Raw genomic sequence first — 22,911 nt, 5'->3', positions numbered from 1 at the left:
GCCGTTCTCTGAACCTTTAGTATTCTGAGTCTTACGATATGTCCGTCTGAAACGCGGACCTTAGGTTGAATCGAGAGCCCAAACCATGGACTTCGACTTAGTTGTGCGCAAAGGCAACGTCGTCACCGCTTCCGACATCTGGTATGATTGTGATATTGGCATCAAGGTATTATGGGCTTGGTGAAGGATGAAAAGTCCACTGACACTGCGTGCAGAATGGGAAGATCGTCGCGGTAGCTTGCAGTCTTCCTGCTCAGGACGGTGTTGGAGTCATTGATGCAGAAGGGGCCTTCATCACGCCTGGCGGGATTGACACCCATGTCCACTTGAGTCAAATGTACGAGGCATCGGTCTCTAGTCTCATGAAAACACAGATCACAAATGGGAAGATCCCGGACCTAGCGAACTACACCAATGACACGTATGAAACCGGGACACGCAGTGCGGTGGCGGGAGGGACGACGACGGTCATCACTTTCGCAAGTCAGCTTCGTAACGATGAGAGCTTAGTTCCTGTCCTGGAGGAGTACTCCAAGCTCGCGGATGGTCAGTCATATTGCGACTATGGTTTCCACATGATACTTTCCAATCCAACAAAGTACATCCTGGAAAACGAATTGTCCATGATTGTGGAAAAGTACGGAATCACCAGTGTCAAGATCTACATGACTTACAAGGCTTTCCAACTGAGGGACTATGAGATCCTGGATGTCATGCATGCCGCCCGGAGGGTTGGGATTACGACCATGGTTCATGCAGAAAACGCCGATGTGATTGATTGGATGACGGAGCATTTAGAAGAGCAGGGAATGACGGCTCCATATCACCATGGCACCTCGAGGCCCCCGATCGTGGAAGCCGAAGCTACTGTAAGTGACGCCCTGCTCATCATGATTGAAGTTGAGTAATTGCAGAATCGAGCCATTGTCCTCGCGGAACTTATGGACACTCCCATCCTCCTGGTCCATATCTCAGGTGCACACGCAACAAAGGTGATCCGCGACGCACAAACCAGACTCTTGCCCGTCCACGGGGAAACATGCCCGCAGTATCTATTTCTCCTAGCCGACAGCATGAAGAAAGAAGGCTTCGAAGGCGCACGGTGTGTTTGTTCACCCCCGATTCGGGAAGAACCAGCCGACCAAGAGGCTATCTGGACCGGGATCAAGAATGGCACATTTACCACCTTGTCGTCAGACCATGCTCCGATTATATTTGATCATCCCGATGGAAAGCAACGGGGGCTTGCCCATGGAGGTGGTCCGCAAGGCAAGTTTCAGTATATTCCGAATGGACTTCCTGGGGTAGAAACCAGGATACCCTTACTTTGGTCTGGAGGGGTCCTCACGGGCCGAATTACACCCCAGAAGTTTGTTGAAATCACTTCGACCAACCCGGCTAAGCTGTATGGCCTTACAAACAAGGGGACCATTGGTCCGGGCTTCGATGCCGACTTGACGATTTGGTATCCCCAAGAAGGTTTCAAACCTTTCAAGTTGACCAACGAAATGTTGCACCACGCCATTGACTATACGCCTTTCGAAGGAATAGAATTCAAGAACTGGCCGAGGTACACGATTGTGAGAGGCAAATTGGTCTTCAAAGAGGGTCAGGTGATAGGGAAGCTGGGCTATGGGCAGTATCAACGAAGAGGAAAAAGCACTTTGAGTGGACCAAGGGACCAATGGTTGAGTGAATGGAGGCCTGTATATCCAATGAACTAGTATAGATCATAGAATGAGAACGTTACTAATCCAGAGACTGCCCAGCATGGTTGGCTTAATTCGCAGGATTCCTTTGCTATTCTGTGTAGATAAACCCATCGGGTTTTGCCGAGTTTCCTATCGCCGGGAATTGTTGGAGATCTGTAGCAATCTACGGAGGTGCTATCGGCCCGGTGGGGTACAGATCTATCCTTATCATATGCCAATCCAGACACGGCATCTAAAGTAAGTGTTGCAAGGAAATGCTCAAAAAGCGGCTAGGCCCACAAGCATAGCGACATCAAAACTCGAGCTTTCCTGTGGAATCTCTTTTCGACCGTACTGCTGAAGAAATTGTGTTCCATTCATCATGGTTTTGAAGTCATGGCTGGATGTCCCAGAAGACCATGATTTCTCGATCGAGAACCTACCTTTCGGGGTCTTTTCAACCGTTAGCAATGTGAGTGGGCAACATTATGCTACTTGGTGTTGTGTCGTCCGTGACATACTGAATGCAGATAGGACTGCCCACGTCCGGGCATTGCCATTGGTAGGTACATTGTTGACCTAGCTGCTCTGGTCGAAAGCGATGCATTCAGCATGTACTGCACATGCCAGTTTCCATACTCCGTCCTCAAGCAGGTAGGCATGACATCCTCTGCTGATAACGAACTGTTTTGGACGAACAAATTCTTCAGAGACACGAGACAGCTAATAGGATTGCATGCTCATAGCGGAGTCTGAACGAATTTGCGGCACTCGGGCGTGAGACTGTCAACGCCGTGCGACTGTTTGTCAAGTATTTGCTGGTCGAAATGACACCGATTTTGCGAGACAACAAGCCTTTGAAAGAAAAGTGCATCGTCGATACTGCAGCGGTAGAGGTAGAAATGCACCTTCCTATGCAAATCGGGGACTTTACGGACTTTCTCAACTCCAGAACGGTAGGTGTGTTCGGTTGTTCGAAACGGCGCGAAATAAGGGGGAACTGACGAAAGCCAGCATGCCAAAAACACCCATTCAACGTCGGAAACGCCTGTGAATATGTTAGTCAATGCACCAAGCATTGAAGACAAGACCTTATTCATTGCCCAGGTTCAACCCTCCACGTGCATTCACTGCTCGAGTGTCCAGCATTGTGACTTCGGGAACACCAATCGTCAGGCCGATGGGACATTTGATCGACTCGAATGGTAAAGCTTATGTTGGACCTTCGCAACAAATGGATGTCGAGATGGAACTCGCTTTCCTTGTCGGTCAAGGAATCAAACGGTTTGAGCGAGTCTCGATTGACGAAGCCGAAGAACACATCTTTGGAGTTGTGCTTTTGAACGATTGGTCAAGTACGAGGTGTGAGATTCTTCTCTTTGAAATATACTGACATGTGCATTTACAGCGCGGGATGTACAAGCCCCGGAAGACCACCCGTTTGCGGCTTTTAATGCCAAATCATTCGCGTCCACAATCAGTCCATGGGTGGTTTCGATCGATGCTTTGGAACCGTATCGGACGAAGGCTCAGCCCCAAGAGCCATCCGACTTGCTCCCATATTTGACTGACCGAAGAGAACTCGGGACATTTGACATCTCAATCAACATGAGCTGGAAGCTGTCACCCGAAGGAGAAGTCTTTGATGTGTCTACCAGCAATCTGACCAATGCTTACTGGAGCTTCGCGCAGATGTTGACTCATCATGCTTTTGGAGGCTGCGAAATGAGGACGGGAGATCTGATTGGGACGGGCACCATCACTGGACAGGTATGATGCCAGATAGCGGGAACTGCGGCGTGTGCTAATTTGAGATGTAGGATGCAGGTTCGATATGCTCTCTCGTCGAGCAAACTCGAAACGGAACCCAGTCAATCAAAACGCCGGCGGGGAACAGCAGATATTATGTTCAAGATGGAGACGAGGTGACCTTTACAGGATGGGCGGGAAGAAAGGAGAATCCGCAAGTTGTGGGGGGTCGAATAGGGTTTGGAAGCTGTGATGGAATTATTTTACCAGCGAAGCCTTTGTAGAGACGTGAAAACCGACGTTGTGGCTTTTGTGGCTTTTGTGGCTTTTGTGGCTGTGGCTGTAGTGTCACCTCCCCTCATTACTCACCCGCACGTGTTCTCTCCAAGATAGAAAGATAACCTGAAGGCTAACGGCTGGAGATAAGACGGCGCGGCGCGATGGCGAGGGGTTGCCGACTTACTAGTGCCATGATAGCCAAGCCACCACAACCTCTTGTCACGCCCTTCCTCCTCTCTCCTCGTCACCCTATTTGGACTTCGGTGTACCATCGTACTCAACCTGTCTCGGCAAAGCTCATTTGCCATGATCTCTGAGTATGCTCTCAACCGGCTCAAACTACGACCATGTCCAGCCTCATGAGCGTCCTGATATTGCCCCCGTCCTCACCAGTTCCAGAACCTATCGGCCCCGAACTCCAAGGTCTTGCGACTTTTGTCGATCTCGTAAGAGTGCCTGCAGACTAGATCAGGGTCCTCCTTGCTACGCATGTCGGTTATATGACCGAGAATGTGTCATCAGCGAGAGGCCCCCACGGAAAAGGCAGAAGTCGGATGTTGAAGCAGCCAAGACTAACACCTACAACGCTCAAAGTACGCCATCAACATCAACATCAAAGTACCTGGATGCTCAAGACTGACTGATTTTAGAGCCACAGGTCGCACCTTCTACCCTCAATGACTTTGATATAGCTCTTTTCTCGCCACAATCCACTGGCAGTTCCCAACATCTATCACCGGCCGAGGTCGCTGGTTCTGTGACGTCGCAACTCTCTACCGATGCCCTCAATCAGACTAGGCTATTCCACGCAGGTCGAGAACGTGATGTCCCTCCAGAATCTCTGGATGCGTGGCCGACAAAGACAGCTTTCCTTCTAGGTGACACGGGGGAATCGGATCCGTACCTCTTGCGGCATTTCTCCTCCGACCGTCTCGACTCGGCGGACAACATAGGCAAAGTGACACCGCGACACATACTGCGAGCCTTAGACCCAGATGTCATGCACAGTACCGAAAGGCCTTTGATCATGTCCATCGCGGATCATTCGTTATACGACCGAGGAGAGCCTAGACTGGACCAGAAGGTGCTTGACGAGGCGTCAGAGGAAGTTTCGCAGATGGTCTCAGAGGAGACGGGTGTCCGCCTAGTGAAACTGTTCTTCCGATATGTCTATCCATACTTCCCCATCCTGTCCAAGACCCGGCTTCTCTGTCCTATGGCTGAGCTTCCATCAAAACTCAAAACTCTTTCGCTCTCGCTCAAGGCTGCCATTTACGCATCTGCTTTGGCCTTTTTCACATATGACGATGTGCTTGCTACCACTATAGTTCACTCACCTCCGTCGAGTCAACGGCTATACCGAATTGCATGGTTGGCTGTCACGCATGAGGTGCACACACCACATTTATCTACGCTCCAGTCGTGCTTGCTGCTTCTTCAAAGAGTCAACGACGATCGCTTTGTCATGGATACGGTCTTCCGCTGGAGCCTCCTAGGCTGGACGGTCGCACTCGCGCAGAGCTTCGGGCTGTCGACTGATTGTCTTGACTGGGTTGGCATCCCAGATTGGGAGAAGCGTCTACGGCGGAGACTCTGGTGGGCCACTTTCGTCATGGACAAATGGGCTTTTATGTCGGCAGGTCTGACGAGCCACATCCACAACGACAACTATGACGTCTCGCCCTTGATAAGTTTGGATTTTGCATATGCAGGAGATTCTGAAACAGACGCATCGGAACAAAATGCTGACGACCAGGTTGAGCCATTGTCACACTTCTATCATCTCACACGACTCACGGCAATCCTCAGTGATATCCAAGTTGCTTTCTTTACCCTCACAGCTTCGAAGCGAACCCAAAGAGATCTTGCGCTATCAATTGAACTGGCGAAACCATTCCGCCATCAGTTGAAAGAGTGGAAGTCATCATTCGACGCATTTCTCCTTGCACAAGGAGCTGGTCGAAACCATCCACGTCCACCACGATCCGGCTTGGATGGCAATGCATCTCTAGGCCTCTCTTACCGTGTGGTAAACATCATACTCTTTCGGGCCCTTCTCCGGCCTATCGAGTCGATTTTGCCTTCTCAAGACTGCATTGGACCTGCAGGCCGAGATGCTGTGCGCATTGGAGCCAAGGCATGCTGCTTGGATGCCGTGGACTTTGTCGAATCTCTTCAACGTAATGTCTGGGATGCCTTCTGGCATTCCTGGTCTCGTGCAGGCTTTGCCGTGATTTCGTCCATGATGATCCGATTGTTGATCACGAGCGAAAACGGTACGGAAGTTGACGAGATCAATACTTTGATACGGCGTTGGAGGTGGGCGTTGCGGACAGGCGGTGGAAGTGCGGGAAACGTTCTCATGAGCCTCGCTCTCCTGAGGCTGGATCGTTCGCTTGTAACAAAGGGGATACATGAGAGCGACGAAGAGGAGTGAGCCATCATGATGAGAGTGACAACGACAGACATGATGTAGCAGTACTGAGGTCATGAGGACTGAATGCAATCGACGATGCTCTATTAGAGCATGGATACCAACGCAGAATATGACGAGTAAGCGAAGAAGAATCGATTGACTTCGAAGGAGCTCACTTCTAACCAAGGCATACAAGCAGCGTGGCCAGAAATGGGCTCATTCAAATCCGGAAGCGGAACCGTGTACAGGAAGAGAAGCATGATGAGTTGCGCAAGACAGAGGCAGTACTGAGGAATGTCGTTCCGAAGTCCATGCTTGATTCTGCCGTCATCGGCCGCCCATTCAAAGTCACAGCTCAGACCCTTAAGTGACATGGTACATCAATGCCTATTCCGAGACATCCATGTTCAGTGAAGTATGCAAACCATGCTCTTATGCAGTGCCCAACTTGCCCTGCTGACGACACTCATATGGCCGAACCATCGTTCTGGGGGCGATCGCACGAGCCTTGGTTCTGTCTTCGCGACGGATTCAATTGGCGAAATTGGCCATGTTCGTAGGCAGACGGTCTCTAGGTTATAGGGCACGACAGGACCGATTAAAGCTTGAGGTGTGCTTGTTGGACAAGATACCAGAAGGGCCGGGCCATTGGTTTGCAATTGAGATTGAGATTGAGATTTGGATCGAGATGAGTTTATTGCAAGAAGTTCAATTCCGCATGTCGACAGTAGTACGCGTCTTGTGCTGAACTGACGCGCTATTTTAAGTCAACCTCTTGTCTTATCCTAACTGCGCCCATATCTGCAGTTTATTCCCATGACACAAACCTCTTCCAAATTCATCAACCTCAATCTCAATCTCAACCTCAACCTCATCATCCACCTCAACCTCATCCTCCTCATCCTCCTCATCCTCCTCATCCTCCTCATCCTCAATATGGATGATGTACTCTCGAAGCTCTCCTCTTTTGGGGAGAAAGTTCGAAATCTCTCCTTGGCCGCCAACGAGCTCAAGTTGGAGCACCCCGAAGCGGTGATTCTTCGTGCCACAAACAGTCGCATCGAATCGAAATTTGGTGATCTTATGGAGTCCGTCGCAGAACTTAAAGGACTCCATCAAGAAGTTCTCGCTGCAACTGCGGCGAATGTCCCTCCTAGACAGGAGACGTCCCCTGGGAGCCGAAGGAGGGAGAGATCGGCATCCCTTCAGGCTTCAACTGAGCTGTCGGCGGCGAAACGACAGTCGATGTCTCTGCCTGCCACTCGTGATCTTGCTATCAGGTCAGCGAAGGCTCCGAGAACTCGGTCGCCAGAGCGTTCTCAGTCGCCTACCACCCAGCCACTCGACGGCGCAAGTCAATCGACTGAAGATGCTGCTTCCCCGTGAAGATGTCACGCTTTTCGAGGCGAGTGTTACGCTCTTCGGAGCGATGTACTTCCTTGTGAAGATGTTACGCTTTTCGAAGCGAGGTTACGCTTCTTGAAGCGATGTTACGCCTACGAGGCGATGTTACGCTTTTCGAGGCGATGTTGCGCTCTTCGGAGTGATGTACTTCCTCGTGAAGATGTTCAGCCCTCTGATTGAGGAGATATCCTTTTGTGCTTGAAAAGTCTTGAACAATGTGAGTACCTGTCGATCCATTATAGCCTGTACTAACTCTTCAATAGGAATATGCCACGATAACGATCAAAGCAGCGTGCTTCCAGTTCCAAAGTGAGGGTCGACGACGATACAAGAGAAGGTCTTCACACACAAGAGAAGGTCTTGAAGCGGCCACACAAAAGATCCAAGACGAAACTGGACAGTTCACATATGTTGATGGATAAACTCGACGATGTCATCGATACCTTGAGGTTCGTTGAACCAATGCCCCCCATTCTCATACTCATGAAATTGAACGTTCAGTCGCAGAGAACGCACGAGGATATCCCGCATTCGCTTTCCATTTTCGATGGGAACAACAGAATCGTCAATCGAGTGACCGAGAAAGATCGGACTCGACTGAAGAGATTGTGTGAGTGATTCGCGTGGTCGTTGAACAAAGTATATCTTGTGGACAGTACTGAAAAGCTGATCATCGTTGACAGTAGTGAGATCGTCGACCAAGTTGGGCAAAGGGCATCCAGCTGCAAAGGCCAATTAGGCCAGCGAACTTTCGGCCATCGGCGAAGAAGGTAGACAGCGCTGTGGCAAATCCCTGGCTGATCCCCCCCAAGAATATGTCCTCTCGACGCACAAGACACTCTTCAGCTCTTATCACCTCCACGAGGCCGGCAATACTTACTTTCAGCCCTTCTATCTGAAGTTCGACTCGCTTTTCGGGCTCTTCGACTGACCACATATCAAACCATTGAGACATCATGACATCAAACCGTTTGGAGTGGAGTGTTGGTGCTGTGGGGAAGACCCATCTGATGCTGGGGAACAAATCTGGAAGAGTGCGTGGTTGCCCCGCAGGCTCGGATGCCTCGCTTTCAAAAAGCTCCTCCGCAAATTCCTGGCTGTTGCTGTCTCGCCCATGGAGAAAAATGACGGTGTGGGTGTGTCTGCTCGTCTCTCGGTGGGTGATAACAGGCATATTGATGGAGTGATAGATTGATGATCGAACAAGAGATGAGAATGAAGAGCATGAAAGAAGACAATATTTTCTACCCATGTTGACGCGGCAGCTTGCCAAGAACTGTACCGAGAAAAGTAAACCGAATGGGTAAAAGTATAACAAGACAAATTTGGAATCCTACTACCTTAATGTTCTATCGAGACGTCAAGGCTTAGTCTTGACATAAGGGGTAGTGGAAAAACCAGGCCAAAAGTCAGAAACCTCGGCCAGAATAAACCGCACCAAAGCAGCGTTGAATTCTGCAGGCTTTTCATGTGGCACCCAATGTCCAGCAGGGATGGTCACTTCTGTGAGATTGCTGCAAGCCTCCCGCATAGGATCTGCGAGTCCAGAGTTTATCGAGTCGCAAATTGTGTCATAGCCGGCATGGACAAACAAATAGGGCATGTGCAGCTTTCCATCGTTGGCGAGGTTGGTGGTATTATACTTGTGGTTGTTCTCGGAATGCAGGTAATAAGCGGTCCCTGGCCAGAAACCGGTCTTCGTCATTGCATCCACCAATTCGTTGAAAACTTCATCATCAAGGACAGGTTTGGGTAGAACCTCAACAGGTGGTAAGTTGTTTTTCACGCCACCGAGCCAACCTCCATCCTTTCTAAGTGTAGAGGTGATGGCCGGTTTCCCCGCGGCGTCAGGGCTTCCAGGTCCGTACAAAGCCTTGATAATAGCCGGGATCTGCCTGTCGAACCAGGGAACACATTCATCGAACGACTCTTCGTAATAACGCATGTAATCATATTGTCCGTAAGGATACTGGTCTTCAGGGTAGATTTTGCGATTGATCGATTTTAGGAGTTGATCGACTCCTAGCTCACCAGCGTGGTAAGGCACAGTGATTGTAACGAGAGCCCTGAATATCTCTGGACGGTGCGCTACCAGAGAAGCCAGGACGCTGGAACCCCAGTCGTGGGCGACCCAGATCGCTTTGTCGCGGCCAGTGGCTTTCAGGACTGCAAGCATACTCTCCACAACTTTGACCTGGGCGTAGTCGCTCAACACCTTGCGCGCCGTCGACTTGCCATATCCGGGGAGATCAGGCGCAATCACGCGAAACCCGAGGGAAGCGAAGGTCGTTATTTGGGGCTTCCATGTTTTTGCAATCGCTGGCCATCCATGAACGAAGATTATGAGCGGTCCATCGCTGGGTCCGGCGGCCAGATAGTGGACGTTCCTATCACCATCGTACAGAACATCGTGTTCAGTGATAGCGTCCATTTTGTTGCTTCGCTTTTCTGCGCGCCGATGGATTTGTTTCGGTTGACTTCAGTTTATGGGACCGATGGTGTCTCTGCAGGCAACATTGGCTTGCGTCCAGGAGGAGATCGAGCGTGTCCAAGGAGGTATTTATCGCAAGGTGTTTATCGACCTGTCACGATATTGACAGGTGAAGTTGTGGATTTGCCCTGAGCAATCAACCAACGCTGTGGCCGTTCTTCTTTCATGGCAGACTCCTCGTCGTGCCGCTTGTTCCGGATGCCGCGTTCTTTTATGTCAAAGTGGATGGCCGATAAGAGATAACAGTAGATTTAGTGCAGAGGGTTTCGAAGAAGAAATTAACCCTCCACAACCATCACATATTTGAAACGATGATTGGAGGCCTGCTTCCTGTGGATCTGACCATGAACGGTGCAACCTTGTTCTTCAAGCGAAACCATGATTAGTAATATTTGAACTGGCGCATCGACGTGCCCAGACAAGAAACAGACATAATTACGGCCGTAATCTTGCTGTCGGCGAGCTCGCATTTTCTTGTCCACTCGATGAGCATAGCACTCGACGTAGAGTCGTGAAAGGACAAGCGATATCCTGTGTCCTTATGTATGACCAGAATCTCAGGTGAAATTGTCGCCATATTGTCCAGTCCATTGCCGACCTTCCGATGGACGACCAATCTTCACGAATGCACTTCGCCATGATCAGTTTTGGGAAATTGTTTTGCTCGGAACGCATTTGGAGGACCAAATGTCTTCAGAGTGTCGCTCCCTGGTGAAAATGGTTGGTAGAAACAACACGGGAGTTGAGCTGGTCGTCTGTCCTACTTGTGCTCTCAGACTCTTCATTGTCAGCAGGGAGAGGTCGGTCCTTCACTAATGAGGCACTGATCATGGGTCTCCATTCAGTTGCAACCCGAGATCGCAAGCTTTCTGTCCAGATCGATCGTGGTCTCTAGCTGTCGTGAAGATGCGACGTTATCGGAGGCTCAGGAGTGCATATAGCCGATAGGGAGTAGATCACTGCATCTGGACTCCCTATCGGACACACTCCGTGACCGTTTCCAACACTGCAGCTACGGTCAACTGGAGACCGATTGATGCCTTCGATACGAACCGTTATCTTCTGCCAGGTGTCCTTGATCGAATATATTGGCTGCAGTCGAAAGATGATCCGAAGTGAAATGGAATTCACAAGCCGAGCTTGACCGACGAGAAGAAGGCGAATCCTAGTGTTGGCCTGTCGGCCTGTTCGGCATCGTGGCTCAATCGTGCCGACGGAGTCCGTCACAAGCATGATAGAGCCTTCGCATGATAGCGCCTCCGTATAATGAGCACGGCTAGTGATGAAGCAGCCAGGAGAGGTATAGCCGCGACGACGGTGGGTCGGATTTGAGTGGGATTTCAGTATACAGATCAATGTGTCGCATGGAGCCTAATGACAACGTTGGTGCGCGCCGCGAAAAAGTCGTCTGGACCGATTAGGGCTCGGAGGGATGTCGTGAGCAATATGTGGACGAGATGAAATAAGCAGATCCGAAATCATCGACTGCACCTTTTGAGCCCATCCAGCAGTGTGAACGACCGATCTTGACAACAGGGGAACACTGGTGTAGGTGTTCTGCTAGAACTTCGGTAGCCTTGCTGACATGACCAGATAAAAACTGACCCTGTTGGGCACAGAGTCGCAAGGTCACCATGTACGAGAAAGGTAACATCCCACGAGTATTTGCGGAAGGATGAAGTGGGCTCCTCTCTTCCACTCATTGACAACGGCTTGATCAAAATGGACGGACGTGGTTGGGATGGCGAGCTCGAGTCTATTCCATTGAGCGAGGACCATGTATCACACGAACGCCTGAAAGACGGGCTAGAGAACAGCATTGCGATACTTCTGCAGAATGAAGAAGAAATCAGCAGCAGATCGTCAACGTGAAGACGTTGTGTAGTGACCTCGGAAGCAAAGAGAATATCAAGTGGAGATGCCCATCAGCGGTGGTATTGAAAGCTCGAGAATCACACTCAGATTGAGTGCCAACGACGCAGGTTTTGTAGTGAAAGTCGTAACTGGACAGGCATGTGACGCTGTGCGACCGCTGAATGATGGAGACCAATCGAAGTGATCATAAGAGGACCAGTTTCACGAGTAGCAAGGAGTTCAGACCACAAATGGGGAATATGCGCCTCGTGCGTCTGTACCTCAACCTTAGAGTGACGGGACAAGAAACAAGGAGCTTCATGAGTCAAGCAAGACGGTATTTCTGGCCTGCAGGATCATGGGATAGAGAAGTAGAACGGGTTTCCTCTCGTCTATGCTTTCTCCTTCGAATACCATCCCGATGCTGTAGGCGAGAACTGAACATGACTTCGGATTTGAACTCGTCCATACGATGTCACGCCCACGGGCGGCTTCAGCCCTCTCATGTGGGCACGGGCTGCGATCATGAATATGCAGGCAACAAGGTGCGTAAACTTAGCTCCAGCGTTGGGATAAGGCACTTCCAGTTCTTTCACCTGTCCAAACCAGCCCTGCGATCGTGATCCTTTGTGATGCCTTATCATGGATCGTTCAAGAACCTGCGTCGGTGAGACGAAATGAGGTTGTGGGACAGGACGACAGCATCAGTGATGTGAGCCTCCATCGTATTCAACTTCATCGTGAGGGACCGACGGGAAACAGCATCGTTGTGGATCTCAATGCCTGCTCTTGAATTTTTGCTGTCGCTGCTGCCTGCGACTGGTTTGTTTGAGACGATGGAGAGCCGACAAAAGCGTCTGAGAGAAGAGGATGGATTAATGATGGTCGTATGTGAGCAGGCTTCTGAGCGCTGAAGAGATGACACGGTTGTTGAAACTGGGAGGACTGCTGAATCGGAGTCAGTCGACTTATAAGTGTCAGTGGAATTCTCGGGTGAGGTCTGAAGCTGCCATACACTTTCAGCGGCACCTTCAGCTCGATTCTGACAAGGATTGATGGAGAATTCATCGAAATTTCCGGCAACAGGACAATAACCGAGGGCAATCTCTTCTCCGGCTCTGTTGGACGCTCGACTTGATTGTTCGTGTCGCTCACGACTGTGAAAAAATGGTTGGGACTTTCGTAAAGATTGACAGCCGAGCCAAGCGTGAGGGTGGAAGTTCGCAGGGTGACCTCTGCTTGGATGCGGATACATTTTGCGGGACGGAACTGGTGGCGAAGCCAATTGTTGACCAATTTTCCGGGTGGAGGGGAACAGTTAAGGAGATTTCTGGTCGATTGGGTGAACTGGAATGAGTATTCGGCCCAAGAATCAAGAGGTGTTGCTCAAAAAACGCGGCTCATGAAATGAGAAGCTGCAGCAGTAGGTTGGAATTTGCGGCGCAATGCACGGGGGAAGGCAGCAAGACCTATGCAATTATGGCTTAAGATTTGGCCGATTCCATCTCGTGGTCCTGAACCAAGGCATTTTCCCACTTCCTAGCTACCTCCAGGACTGTCTTCTATCCAGGGTCTTTATGCCCGTATCAATCTTTTGCCTTGAACCGTGAACGCTACATCCGAATCCCCCATCTTTCTCCTCCAATCGAGATCATTTTCCCGTCATGCGGCACCCACCAGTTGTCCGGTCGAGATCGAAACTTGCAACAGTCTGTTCGCCCTGCTCGTCAAACCGTGTGAATTGGCAACATTTTGCAGTCATATATCTCCTGGAAGTCAGCCTACTGAAGCTGTAGCCTGACAGATCGCCGCATCTCATGATTTCCTCTCTTCTCCTTCCACTAGACTGACGATATTGTCTGTGGCCACAGCTCGGTCAGCCTCTTCCTTCTCATTCCGCTCGTGAAATTGAGCCAATTTTGAGGGGTCAGGCTGGCGCTCAGATCGATGAGATCTTGAAGAGTTGTGGTCGATATGGAAGCATCGCAGAAAGTGGGATAGTTGAACTTTAAGCGGCCAACATGTGGGCTGCGACGACAAAAATAGCACCAACGTGCTTCTGAAGCTGGGGCAATCAAATGGAAGTAAGGTGTTGACACAGCCGATGGGACAGACAAGGCTTGTAGTTGGTCTCACAATATGCAGCAATCACCCTTCTTTCGTTTTCTGCTGCAAGTAGAGAAAATGCCAATCTGCGTCATGTGCAAATAAAGTTCCATGGAGGAACGGACCGTGGATTAAGCTTAAACACTAACTTTATTTGGAAAAGCTGCCTTATTAGTGCAGCTGTCAAAAATGGCCCCCAAAATGACGTGAATCTATGACCTTGGCTGACCAGTGGCACTGGCCTAGTTGGTATATGGCAGTGGTATTGAGGGATGCAATTATGGTGCTTGGCGACAGGAATGAACCTAGGTTGCTAGCAGGGCGGTCCGGCCTGGTTAAGGGGAGGCTCTGCCTTTAAATTCCCTTCCAAGTGTTGTAAAGCCCCTACCAAGTGACCCTAACTTCGTCATCCCACAAGGGACGTAGTTACAGTTGCTTGGTAGGTGACCGCCTCATCTATGTATAGCTATATGCTAGGTATAGGAGAGGGGCCTTCCCTGTCGTTATAGTTTTTGCTGTTCAATTCTCAGCCGCATGCCTTTTTTGGTCAAAAATGCCAAGTTCAAACTTGACCAAATTACAAGACGTGAAGTGATACAGGGCGTTCTGGTGACGTCGGACTTGGAATAATCAGATCACATTTACCATATGGAAGTAATTGAGACCAAGATTGTTGCAAAAATGTCAGAGGCCTGAATTTCATAGGCTGCAAGGCGTGCTTTTACGACCATGGATCTCACCATGTCCTTCACTCCGAATCCTCCTGGATATACGGTAATGATTATGTGACAGTAATTCCGTAGCACGATTTTGGTCCATATGTAGCAGACACACTACAAGAATAGACCAACTTTCAAAGCTTTTGCCATATATTTTGGATGGCACCATTCATCCAGGGCATTTGATATTATAAAGCGAGTGATTCATGAGACTGAGAGCAAATCCCATTCCCGGGGCAGAACTTGAACTGGGCACTTGAGGCAACGCAGAATATTGGTTAAAAGATGTAGATAGAATAGAAGCATACCCAGGAAGCGTGGAATGCTTCTTGGAACGCCTTGAGCCAATACTCTACCAGCTCCTATGATGGGCTCCTCGGACACTTGAGATTTAGTACACTCTCAATTCCTCAAATATTATTCAATTTTATATCTGACCCACGGAGTGTGGAGGCGAGGGGATTTGCTCAGCGATGAGATATACACTTGACTAAGTAGTGCTCTGGAGAAGAGTGGCATGGTTCTGGACTTCTACGCCATGACTTGTCTTCGATGGCGATGTCAAGTTTGTGTACTCTGTGGGCGAAGCGAGCAGCGATCTGTTCGTACTCACTTAGGACTACAACGCTTCTCTGTAAGAGTTGAATGACGAGAGAATACAGCGTAGCCAGATGATCAGGCAGTAATATTGGCTTCTTTTGAGTAAAGACCAAAGAGCGCTATGACGACCTTGTTGATATTGCTCTACTCTGGTGGCAGGCCATGGGGATGGATGTAAGACAACACAATCTACGAGGATAAGAATGGTGGCAGCATGGTCACTGTGGACTAGAAGAGGGCAAGCTTCAGGGTTTAGCAGGCGAAACATGCCATGACAGGGTATGTCGGTCATGGCGATTTTGGAACTATGTTCTTATATGAGGCATCAGCATCTATGGGAGCCTATATCCTCGAAGGCGATCGTCTAAGGGATGAAAGTCTTGAAGACCAAATTTGCAAAGTCAGCAACCCCAATATTTGATGGATGCGTACCTTCGCTGGGTTTCCTGACTCTGGAATGCTTTGTCTCGCCGGCAGGAATAGGCGTCACGTTCAGGCAGCCAGAGTGAGTCTAGCATGATGGCCGGCACAGAGGATGCTAGATGAAATGATGTCGCCAGGTGTACTCCAGTCAAGATAGGTAGAATCATTGCTTGGGGACATGAGACCTGAAGACGACGAAGGTCAGCAGAACAAGAATCCTACGCTGGTTACGAAGCAAAATACTCAGAGCAATACAAACTCTGCCTTGGACTTCCGTCAGTGGTCGTCGTTCTGATCGGAAACAATAAAGGGCGGTGATTTGCAATACAAACATGCTGAACGCCGCGGCTGACAGGTGCCGAACAGGCATATGGCATAATTCGTGGCTGGATATGGGCATAAGATGACTTGAGGTAGCCCATGACAGCACTAAAAGACGTTGCAAAACCTTCTGAAGTCGTTTACTTGATGTTCCATCATGCCCGTTTTCTTGCTAATGTTGACATGAACTAGGCCCTTACATAGTAAGATTTACTTCGGAGGACGAGGAGAATGAGGAGAATCGACCAGCAGAGCAAGCAGAACGAACGCGCAGGACGGGTAGGATAAGTAGAACGGGTAGGAAGGGCAGTACAAGCAGACGAGAACGGCGTCGGAATCTACCCAAGTGAGTATCCAAGGCAACTGGAAAGCACAACGGCATTAGTAACCGGATGTCTCAAACTTATTTGTGCCACTGACCTTGTTGGAATTTTCAGCAACCTGGTAATGGCGGAGACTTGCAGGTATGGCGACCTGGCTGGCGGTAATGTGAAGTTGAGACCCAATGTCACAAGAAGGTGTCAACTGGAGGATGTGCCAGGGCGTATGTCTTGAGGGATAATCGTGGGCAGAAATACCACTTAGCAGCATGACCATTACATTCGTAACAGTCCTGTCGAGCAACAGATGACTGATACGCTTGTGATGGTGAGCAGAGGTCCCGAAAATCTCCATGCGAACGTACCACAGCATAGTGGAATCTCCTTGATTGTCCCATATACCTCTGCCTCTTATGTAGCTCGAGGAAGTATTTTCAGAGCACAAAAACAAAAACGAGAGCGGTTCTGGGGAGATCGATGACGGACGAGACATGGTAGGAGGTTGGAGGATTCCCCTGTGTGCACTTGACAGTCCGAAGTTAGCAACCTGCACAAGTGAACAATTGGAGGTTCCACATACTTGTTCGCTTCTGGTATTTGAACACGCGAGGTGTACGCTGCTTTAATTCGTCAGGAGTGTTGACAGATTCGACGATTGTCTTGGCTTGAATGAAGGCGTGTGGTACAGGTGTTTGCCGGAAGAAAGCTATCAACCGTTAAGATGAGATGATAGTGAGGGGACGTCCCTGAGGAGCTGCAATGAAGTCGCTTTCTGGGAGGCATTGATCGTGTCTTCTGGAAGGGTTCATATTGCAGATGGCTTCGATGAGCCAGCAAAGTGCCCGCTGGAACTGGAGAGATCTGGTATGAACAAGGGCCGTCTTGTCCGCGGGCTGCGATGAAGGAACGATCAAGAGACTTGGACAGAGGTCAGCAACAGCTGGAAGACGGTCCAGGCAACATTCGTGCTCACCTGTGGACGTCCGATGGTGGCGGATTCTGTTCAGTGCCGTAGATTCGACCTTCGGAGTGAGCGACCGTGAGAATGCGGAAGGCTGTGACAGGGCTCATGATAGAGTTAAATGGAACGCAGCCAAAAAAGCAGCATCGTGGTCTGGAAGACTTTGAGGCCGAGGAAGGGACACTCACTTACACGTTGACGCTCAGATGGCTCTCCGGACGAGTTCTCCACAGATAGGCTGACTCTTTGAAATGAGGTGTTCACGCCAGGAAACCCTTTTCCGGACTGTACCAGGGGTGGCTGCGGCAAGATCGTGGTGCTCTCGTGAGAAGATTTGATGGCATCAGCCTGGTCAAGTCCCGCTTAGCCAGACTTCAGTATTGCGATGCAATCATGTGCACGACAATGGGATGCGCAAGGATAACACTTACCAACGCCATCGGATTCCAACTAGGACGATCCGTCATTGTGTGTGCCATCCATCTCTTCTTGGGGTTTTTGCGACTTCAACGATGTCAGGCAGACATGAGGCTTCAAATTGGACGAGTCCGTTTTGAAAAGGCCGGCATTGAGTTCGATTGAGCCAGGCAACGACGTCAACTCTGGTGGGTAGCCAAGTGGACATGTGTGTGAAGATAGCTTCGTTGGGACGTGGAAGGTTCAAGCCTGACGGAGGCAGTACGTCTTTGACAAGGACATGAGGATGCTGGCCGGGGAGCCTAGGAAATGTCAGCAGTTGGTATCAGGTATTGGATCTGAGAGCATGCCCTGTTCACTTCTTCAAGCCGCTTGGAGACTTCCATTTCTCACACGAGGTTCGGCCCTGCTGATGGTTTATTGTCTTCGGCAAGAAGGCAAGACGATCGAGAACCTGTGAGACATCAGAAGTTAACATGTGATATGTGAAGCTCCCTTGATTTTGACGTTTATCCATCAAACTGCCCGGTGTCTCCAAGATTTTCTGTGTGATGCAAGCTGACAAAGATGGACTGACGTCGACAAGGGCGAGGACTGCAGGACGGCGAGGTCGGGAGGTTATGGAAAAAGGACAGCAGCGACGTAGGATGATTGCCGTGGGCGTGTAGAAGGTCATACGCGGGCATCTGGTTTGTAAAGCCTCTTTGTCTTCCTTATTCCTCCATGATACTGCCGAGCGTCTGCAAATTTTCTGGGAGGTTCAACGCTGACGAATCCGGGCCGTGCTCGACAGGGACGAGGAGGAGGATGGCGAGGGCGTGAAACGGGACCGGCAGCGATGTAGAATGGGCGAGAACCTGCGAGACATCGCAAGCGGGCATGTCTGTGAAGCTCCTTTGTGTTTCTTGTTCATCCTGCCCAGCGTCTTCCATCTTTTCAGGGATGCCAAACCTGCCGAAGGTGGACCGCCCTCGAGGAGGATAAGGATAGGAAGGATAGAGGACGTGAAAAGCCGACGACAGCGACGTAGGATGAGTGAGAGTCTGTAAAATATCAGCAGAAGCTCTTGAATACGAGCAAGTCCCTTGCCTCCTTTGCCATCCATCGGTCTGCCGAGTGACTTGTATATCATCCTGCCAGGTTCGAAGCTGGCATAGCTGCTGTCTTCCGTGGTGACAGGGTCAGGTGAGAACCTCTGAGTGTCTTCAATATGTCAGGGATCTGTAAATGCCTCATTATTCCAGTGAACTGCCCAACAACTTCTGTTTTCTCATGTGATGTGATGCCTGCAGAGAATAGACAGTATGAATTGGAGGATCAGGAGGGCTTTGACAATGGGAGGATGGAGAGGACCAAGATAGGAACTCCGATGGCGGCGAAGTAGGACCGGCGGGAATCTGTAGGATATCAGAAGCTGGTCTTGAAAGTGCGAGGTTCCTTTGTCTCAATTTTCATCCGGTCAAATTGCCAAACGACTTCTTAAGTCGGAGCCTCACCGAGGCAGACCGTTTTCGCATATGGCTCCGAGGACGGCGGGACGAAGGTGGTGAGGGTAGGATTGGGACGGCAGCGATGTGGAACAGGGTGAGGCCCTTCAAAATATTAGCAGGAAAACTTGGAAGATCAGTTGTCTTCTCTCACACTTCCTAGATTCAACCTGACGAGGGCAGACTGTCTTCGGAAAGCAAGTCTGGAGGTACTTGTGACAGCAACGGTCTGGGGTGGGGGAGATTTTGCAAGTGTCAGCCAGGCCTGCAAATGGGGAGAAGTCCCCAACGTGCCGACCTTTTCCATTTAGACCTCATGAAAGTGGACTGTGTTCGATGAGGAGGGCGATGGGGACTGATGAAGAAGTTCGGGAAACCAGACTGAAGATTCTGAGAATGTTGAAGACTTCGGCATTCCAGAGACTGCGAGGAATCTGAACAATCCGGTGAGTTTGAGGACTGAGTGTCGCAATGTTGATGACCTTGAGGAAATTGAAGACTTTGAGGTTGGAAAAACTGTGAGGTGTCAGCCGGCATTGAATCTTAGAAGCTCCCTTGTGACCTTGTCCAATCCGTTCTCCATCCGGCAAACCGTCTTCGGCGAGAATATGGAAGATGATAGGTTGAGGTTGAGGTTGTACACGAACAGCTCTTTATCTCCCTTGTCCTGCTTTTTCCCATCCAAAGTAGACTCCTATCGGCAAGACTTTGGTAATGGAGGACTTGAGTTTGTTTCGGGTGGACTTGGTATTGCGAGGGCTTGGGACTAGGAGGACTCGGTTTGAGTGAGATCTGTGAATCATCAGCAGCCGATATTGAATCTAGATGGCTCCCTTGTCTTGTCTTGACTCCTTTTCGCCCATTCAAACTTGAAGATGGACTGTCCTGGTGGTGGATTTTCGAAGGGACTTGGGATGGTAGGAGCCTGACAAGGCGACAAGGCGAGGACTCGGGACGTGAGGACTCTGAAAATCTGTCAGGTGTTAGCAGCTGGTATTGAATCGAGACAGCTTAGTCCTTTTTGTCTCGCCTGTCCAACCCCTTTGCTTCACACTTGATGAAGTTAGGGTTTATACGAAGTCAGCAGCTAGCATCGGATCTGAGGTCTTCCCTTCTGTGGCTGTTCAATCCATTTCCCTCAAGGTATACTGTCTTCGGCCGAGGACTTGGGAGAGACGCTTGGTGGCAGCAGCGGCTTGGGTGCAAAGCTGCGAAGAGTCATTTGGTCTTGGATATGAAAGTTTCCTTGTCTCATTTTCATTGCTGCAAAGCTGACGAACGACTTCCGTAATGCGAGTTTCCAGAATCGATGAAGTAGTACTGTGGCAGAGGGAACGACACTTGTGAAATTCTCGTCCTTGTGAAGTCGGATCCGTCGATGGGGTGAGGACAGCCACAATCGACTGCATTCGATGGTCTCGCGGCCCAAGGTCTACATAGAACCTGTACTTGTGAAATCCGGCCTGTTGAAATCCGGCCTGTGGGATTGATCAACGAGAACTGAACTGGGTGTCGCCCCATGCTGTAGACGTGTGAATTGCATTCTGAAAGGAATCAACCTGGAACGGGCGAAACAGTGTACTATGGCAGTGGAAAGAACCCGCAGGAGCGAAATAGTTCCTTGGTATTTTCGGGGGATTGTTCGATCCATCACGACAAAGGAAATTCGATTCCCCAATCTGATTACCGAGGGGGTTTCTGAATGGACAACGGCAGACAAGGGTGATATGGCCCGTGGAGAATTGTGGAGAGCCTTGTGCCAACAGCCCTCAGTAAAACAACCATGCAATTTTCGACTTCCCAAACGTGTGCCCTTGACCACACCTTAGCTGTATTTCGAGATGCGTGCGACAAGCTCTGGGGGTCTGGACGTTGGAAGAGGGTGTAGTCTGGGAATTTTCGCGAGGCCAAGACAGTCGGTCTCTTCACTCGTGTTGCAGAAATCAGCGAGAGGAGGACTCATAACCAGAAAATATTGAATATCCATGCACTAAGGGGGCACGTCAAGTACATGTAAGAATTTGAAACTCGATGGGCGAAAGACGATTTGCAAGGGAAGTGGCTGCCTGAGATACTACTCTCATAACCAGAGTCAAGAGCTTCTGGTGACTGCAAAACCCCCCTTCCGACACCATACCTCAGGTTCCTTCCCATCTTCACCTCAGCCAAGATGCTCTTGATGTCTGATTCCTCGCATTGTCCTCTTTCATTCCAAACTCTCCAATCTTCTCACCAATCTTCCAACCCATATACTTCCCGCCTATTTTCTGTACTTTGCACTCTTTGTTGACCATCTCCATCAATTCAGAAATGAAATCCTTCTTTTCCTCGTTCAGCTTTGGCCGGTCACAGGGTCTGTCGACCTCCTCTCCCTCCTGTCAAACTTGAATCCGTCCCAACGAGCTCCCAAGTCAGTCTCGAAAAGGTCCAAGGCCGAATCAGCTGCAATAGCTCACAAGGACACCAGCGGTATGTGCATTCCAATTCCTCTCACTTTGCATTCACTGATGTGTTCCCAGCCTACATCAGATGCAAAAGTGCTGCGTTCCACATGGCCAAACCTTTCGTCAAACCCCAGTACTCCACGAGAACCGAGTTGAAAACCGATGTCACCCGCATCTTGCATGCATGCAACTTTGTCTACCATTGCCTTCAGGGACAAATTAAGGCAAAGAGCAAGAGAAAGATCCAGCGGGAGGTGGCCAGAGACCTTGTCCATTTGAAGATTGTGGTCATCGGTATGCAAATATCATCCTCACATCCGATCTGCGAATGAATCATGCTAACAGATGACAGTCGACGATCTGAACATGCTGTCCTCGGATGCTATTCCTCCACCCGCGGCACCCGTCAGGCCTAAACCCGCAGCCTCAACGTCTTCGGAAGGCTTCCTTGACACTGTTGTGTCGGTGGAGTGTTGGTCAGTCGACCCTCCTCTGACGACTGAGGCCATCATAACTCCTACAATTCGAAAGATGCTTGCTTCAGTGATTGGCTGGATGGCATTCTTGACAAAGTCCGCGACCATGTTGAGATCCTGTCCGCTGATGGCCTCATCGACGTCAACCGATGGCCGGTGCCCTTGCTCGCGGGCGTCCCCCAGCATTGTATCACCACAAGATATCCATTTGGGCCTTGGTCTCTTTGCAAAAGTACAGCCCCCTGACAGAGGTGAGAGGGCAATGGCTTGGAATCTGGCGGGCCACACAATACAAGACAATCATTGGGCCAACAACACATCATTAAAGACACATCATTAAAGACACATCATTAAAGACACATCATTAAAGACACTTGTAAATTACTTATTCTCGTATATAGCCGGGTTCCTAGGCTGGCGGCAATATTCATATCAAGCCACACGATCTTTGGTGCGGTTTCGACAGTACCGTGCTTTCCACCAAATCCTGCAGCAGCAGCCGACCTGCCAGTGTCATATCTCGGTCGAGGGAATTGCTACGCCCGGATCCCAGGCTCATCGGCGTCTAATGTTCTCCACCACCTTGCCGGCTTTGTCAGACTTCATACCGATGTGAACGATCATTTCGCACTGTCCTTTCCTCTTCCCTGAAGCAGGTCGCGATCATAATGGCATATTTCTACCTGGACGCCATTGACGTGCAAGTACTACATCCCTGGCCTTCCAAGAGTACACAAGAGTGAGGACATCACC

General features: G+C 50.0%; 5 protein-coding genes across 5 annotated transcripts; 3 read left to right on the top strand and 2 right to left on the bottom strand.

Annotated features, from left to right (window-relative positions):
* Positions 1–85: 85 nt before the first annotated feature.
* A1O1_03279 (dihydropyrimidinase) lies at positions 86–1,724 on the top strand (the record flags this gene model as incomplete). Its single annotated transcript, XM_007724184.1, has 3 exons — positions 86–166; positions 216–869; positions 915–1,724. The coding sequence occupies 3 exons, from the start codon at positions 86–88 to the stop codon at positions 1,722–1,724; spliced, it is 1,545 nt and encodes a 514-aa protein (XP_007722374.1).
* Positions 1,725–2,871: 1,147 nt separating this feature from the next.
* A1O1_03278 (uncharacterized protein) lies at positions 2,872–3,724 on the top strand (the record flags this gene model as incomplete). Its single annotated transcript, XM_007724183.1, has 3 exons — positions 2,872–3,046; positions 3,100–3,461; positions 3,512–3,724. 3 exons carry the CDS (start codon positions 2,872–2,874, stop codon positions 3,722–3,724), a joined length of 750 nt encoding a protein of 249 aa, XP_007722373.1.
* A 314-nt stretch (positions 3,725–4,038) lies between these two features.
* A1O1_03277 (uncharacterized protein) lies at positions 4,039–6,156 on the top strand (the record flags this gene model as incomplete). Its single annotated transcript, XM_007724182.1, has 2 exons — positions 4,039–4,312; positions 4,370–6,156. 2 exons carry the CDS (start codon positions 4,039–4,041, stop codon positions 6,154–6,156), a joined length of 2,061 nt encoding a protein of 686 aa, XP_007722372.1.
* Positions 6,157–7,941: 1,785 nt separating this feature from the next.
* Positions 7,942–8,713, bottom strand: A1O1_03276 (uncharacterized protein; the record flags this gene model as incomplete). Its single annotated transcript, XM_007724181.1, has 2 exons — positions 7,942–8,136; positions 8,420–8,713. The coding sequence occupies 2 exons, from the start codon at positions 8,711–8,713 to the stop codon at positions 7,942–7,944; spliced, it is 489 nt and encodes a 162-aa protein (XP_007722371.1).
* Positions 8,714–8,899: 186 nt separating this feature from the next.
* On the bottom strand, positions 8,900–9,970 carry A1O1_03275 (uncharacterized protein; the record flags this gene model as incomplete). The annotated part of the gene is made up of 1 exon (XM_007724180.1): positions 8,900–9,970. One exon carries the CDS (start codon positions 9,968–9,970, stop codon positions 8,900–8,902), a length of 1,071 nt encoding a protein of 356 aa, XP_007722370.1.
* Positions 9,971–22,911: the final 12,941 nt, after the last annotated feature.

This window comes from Capronia coronata (genome assembly GCF_000585585.1).
Source record: "Capronia coronata CBS 617.96 chromosome Unknown acBCG-supercont1.2, whole genome shotgun sequence".
NCBI classification, from domain to species: domain Eukaryota; kingdom Fungi; phylum Ascomycota; class Eurotiomycetes; order Chaetothyriales; family Herpotrichiellaceae; genus Capronia; species Capronia coronata.
This window is presented reverse-complemented; position numbering and strand designations above follow the sequence as displayed.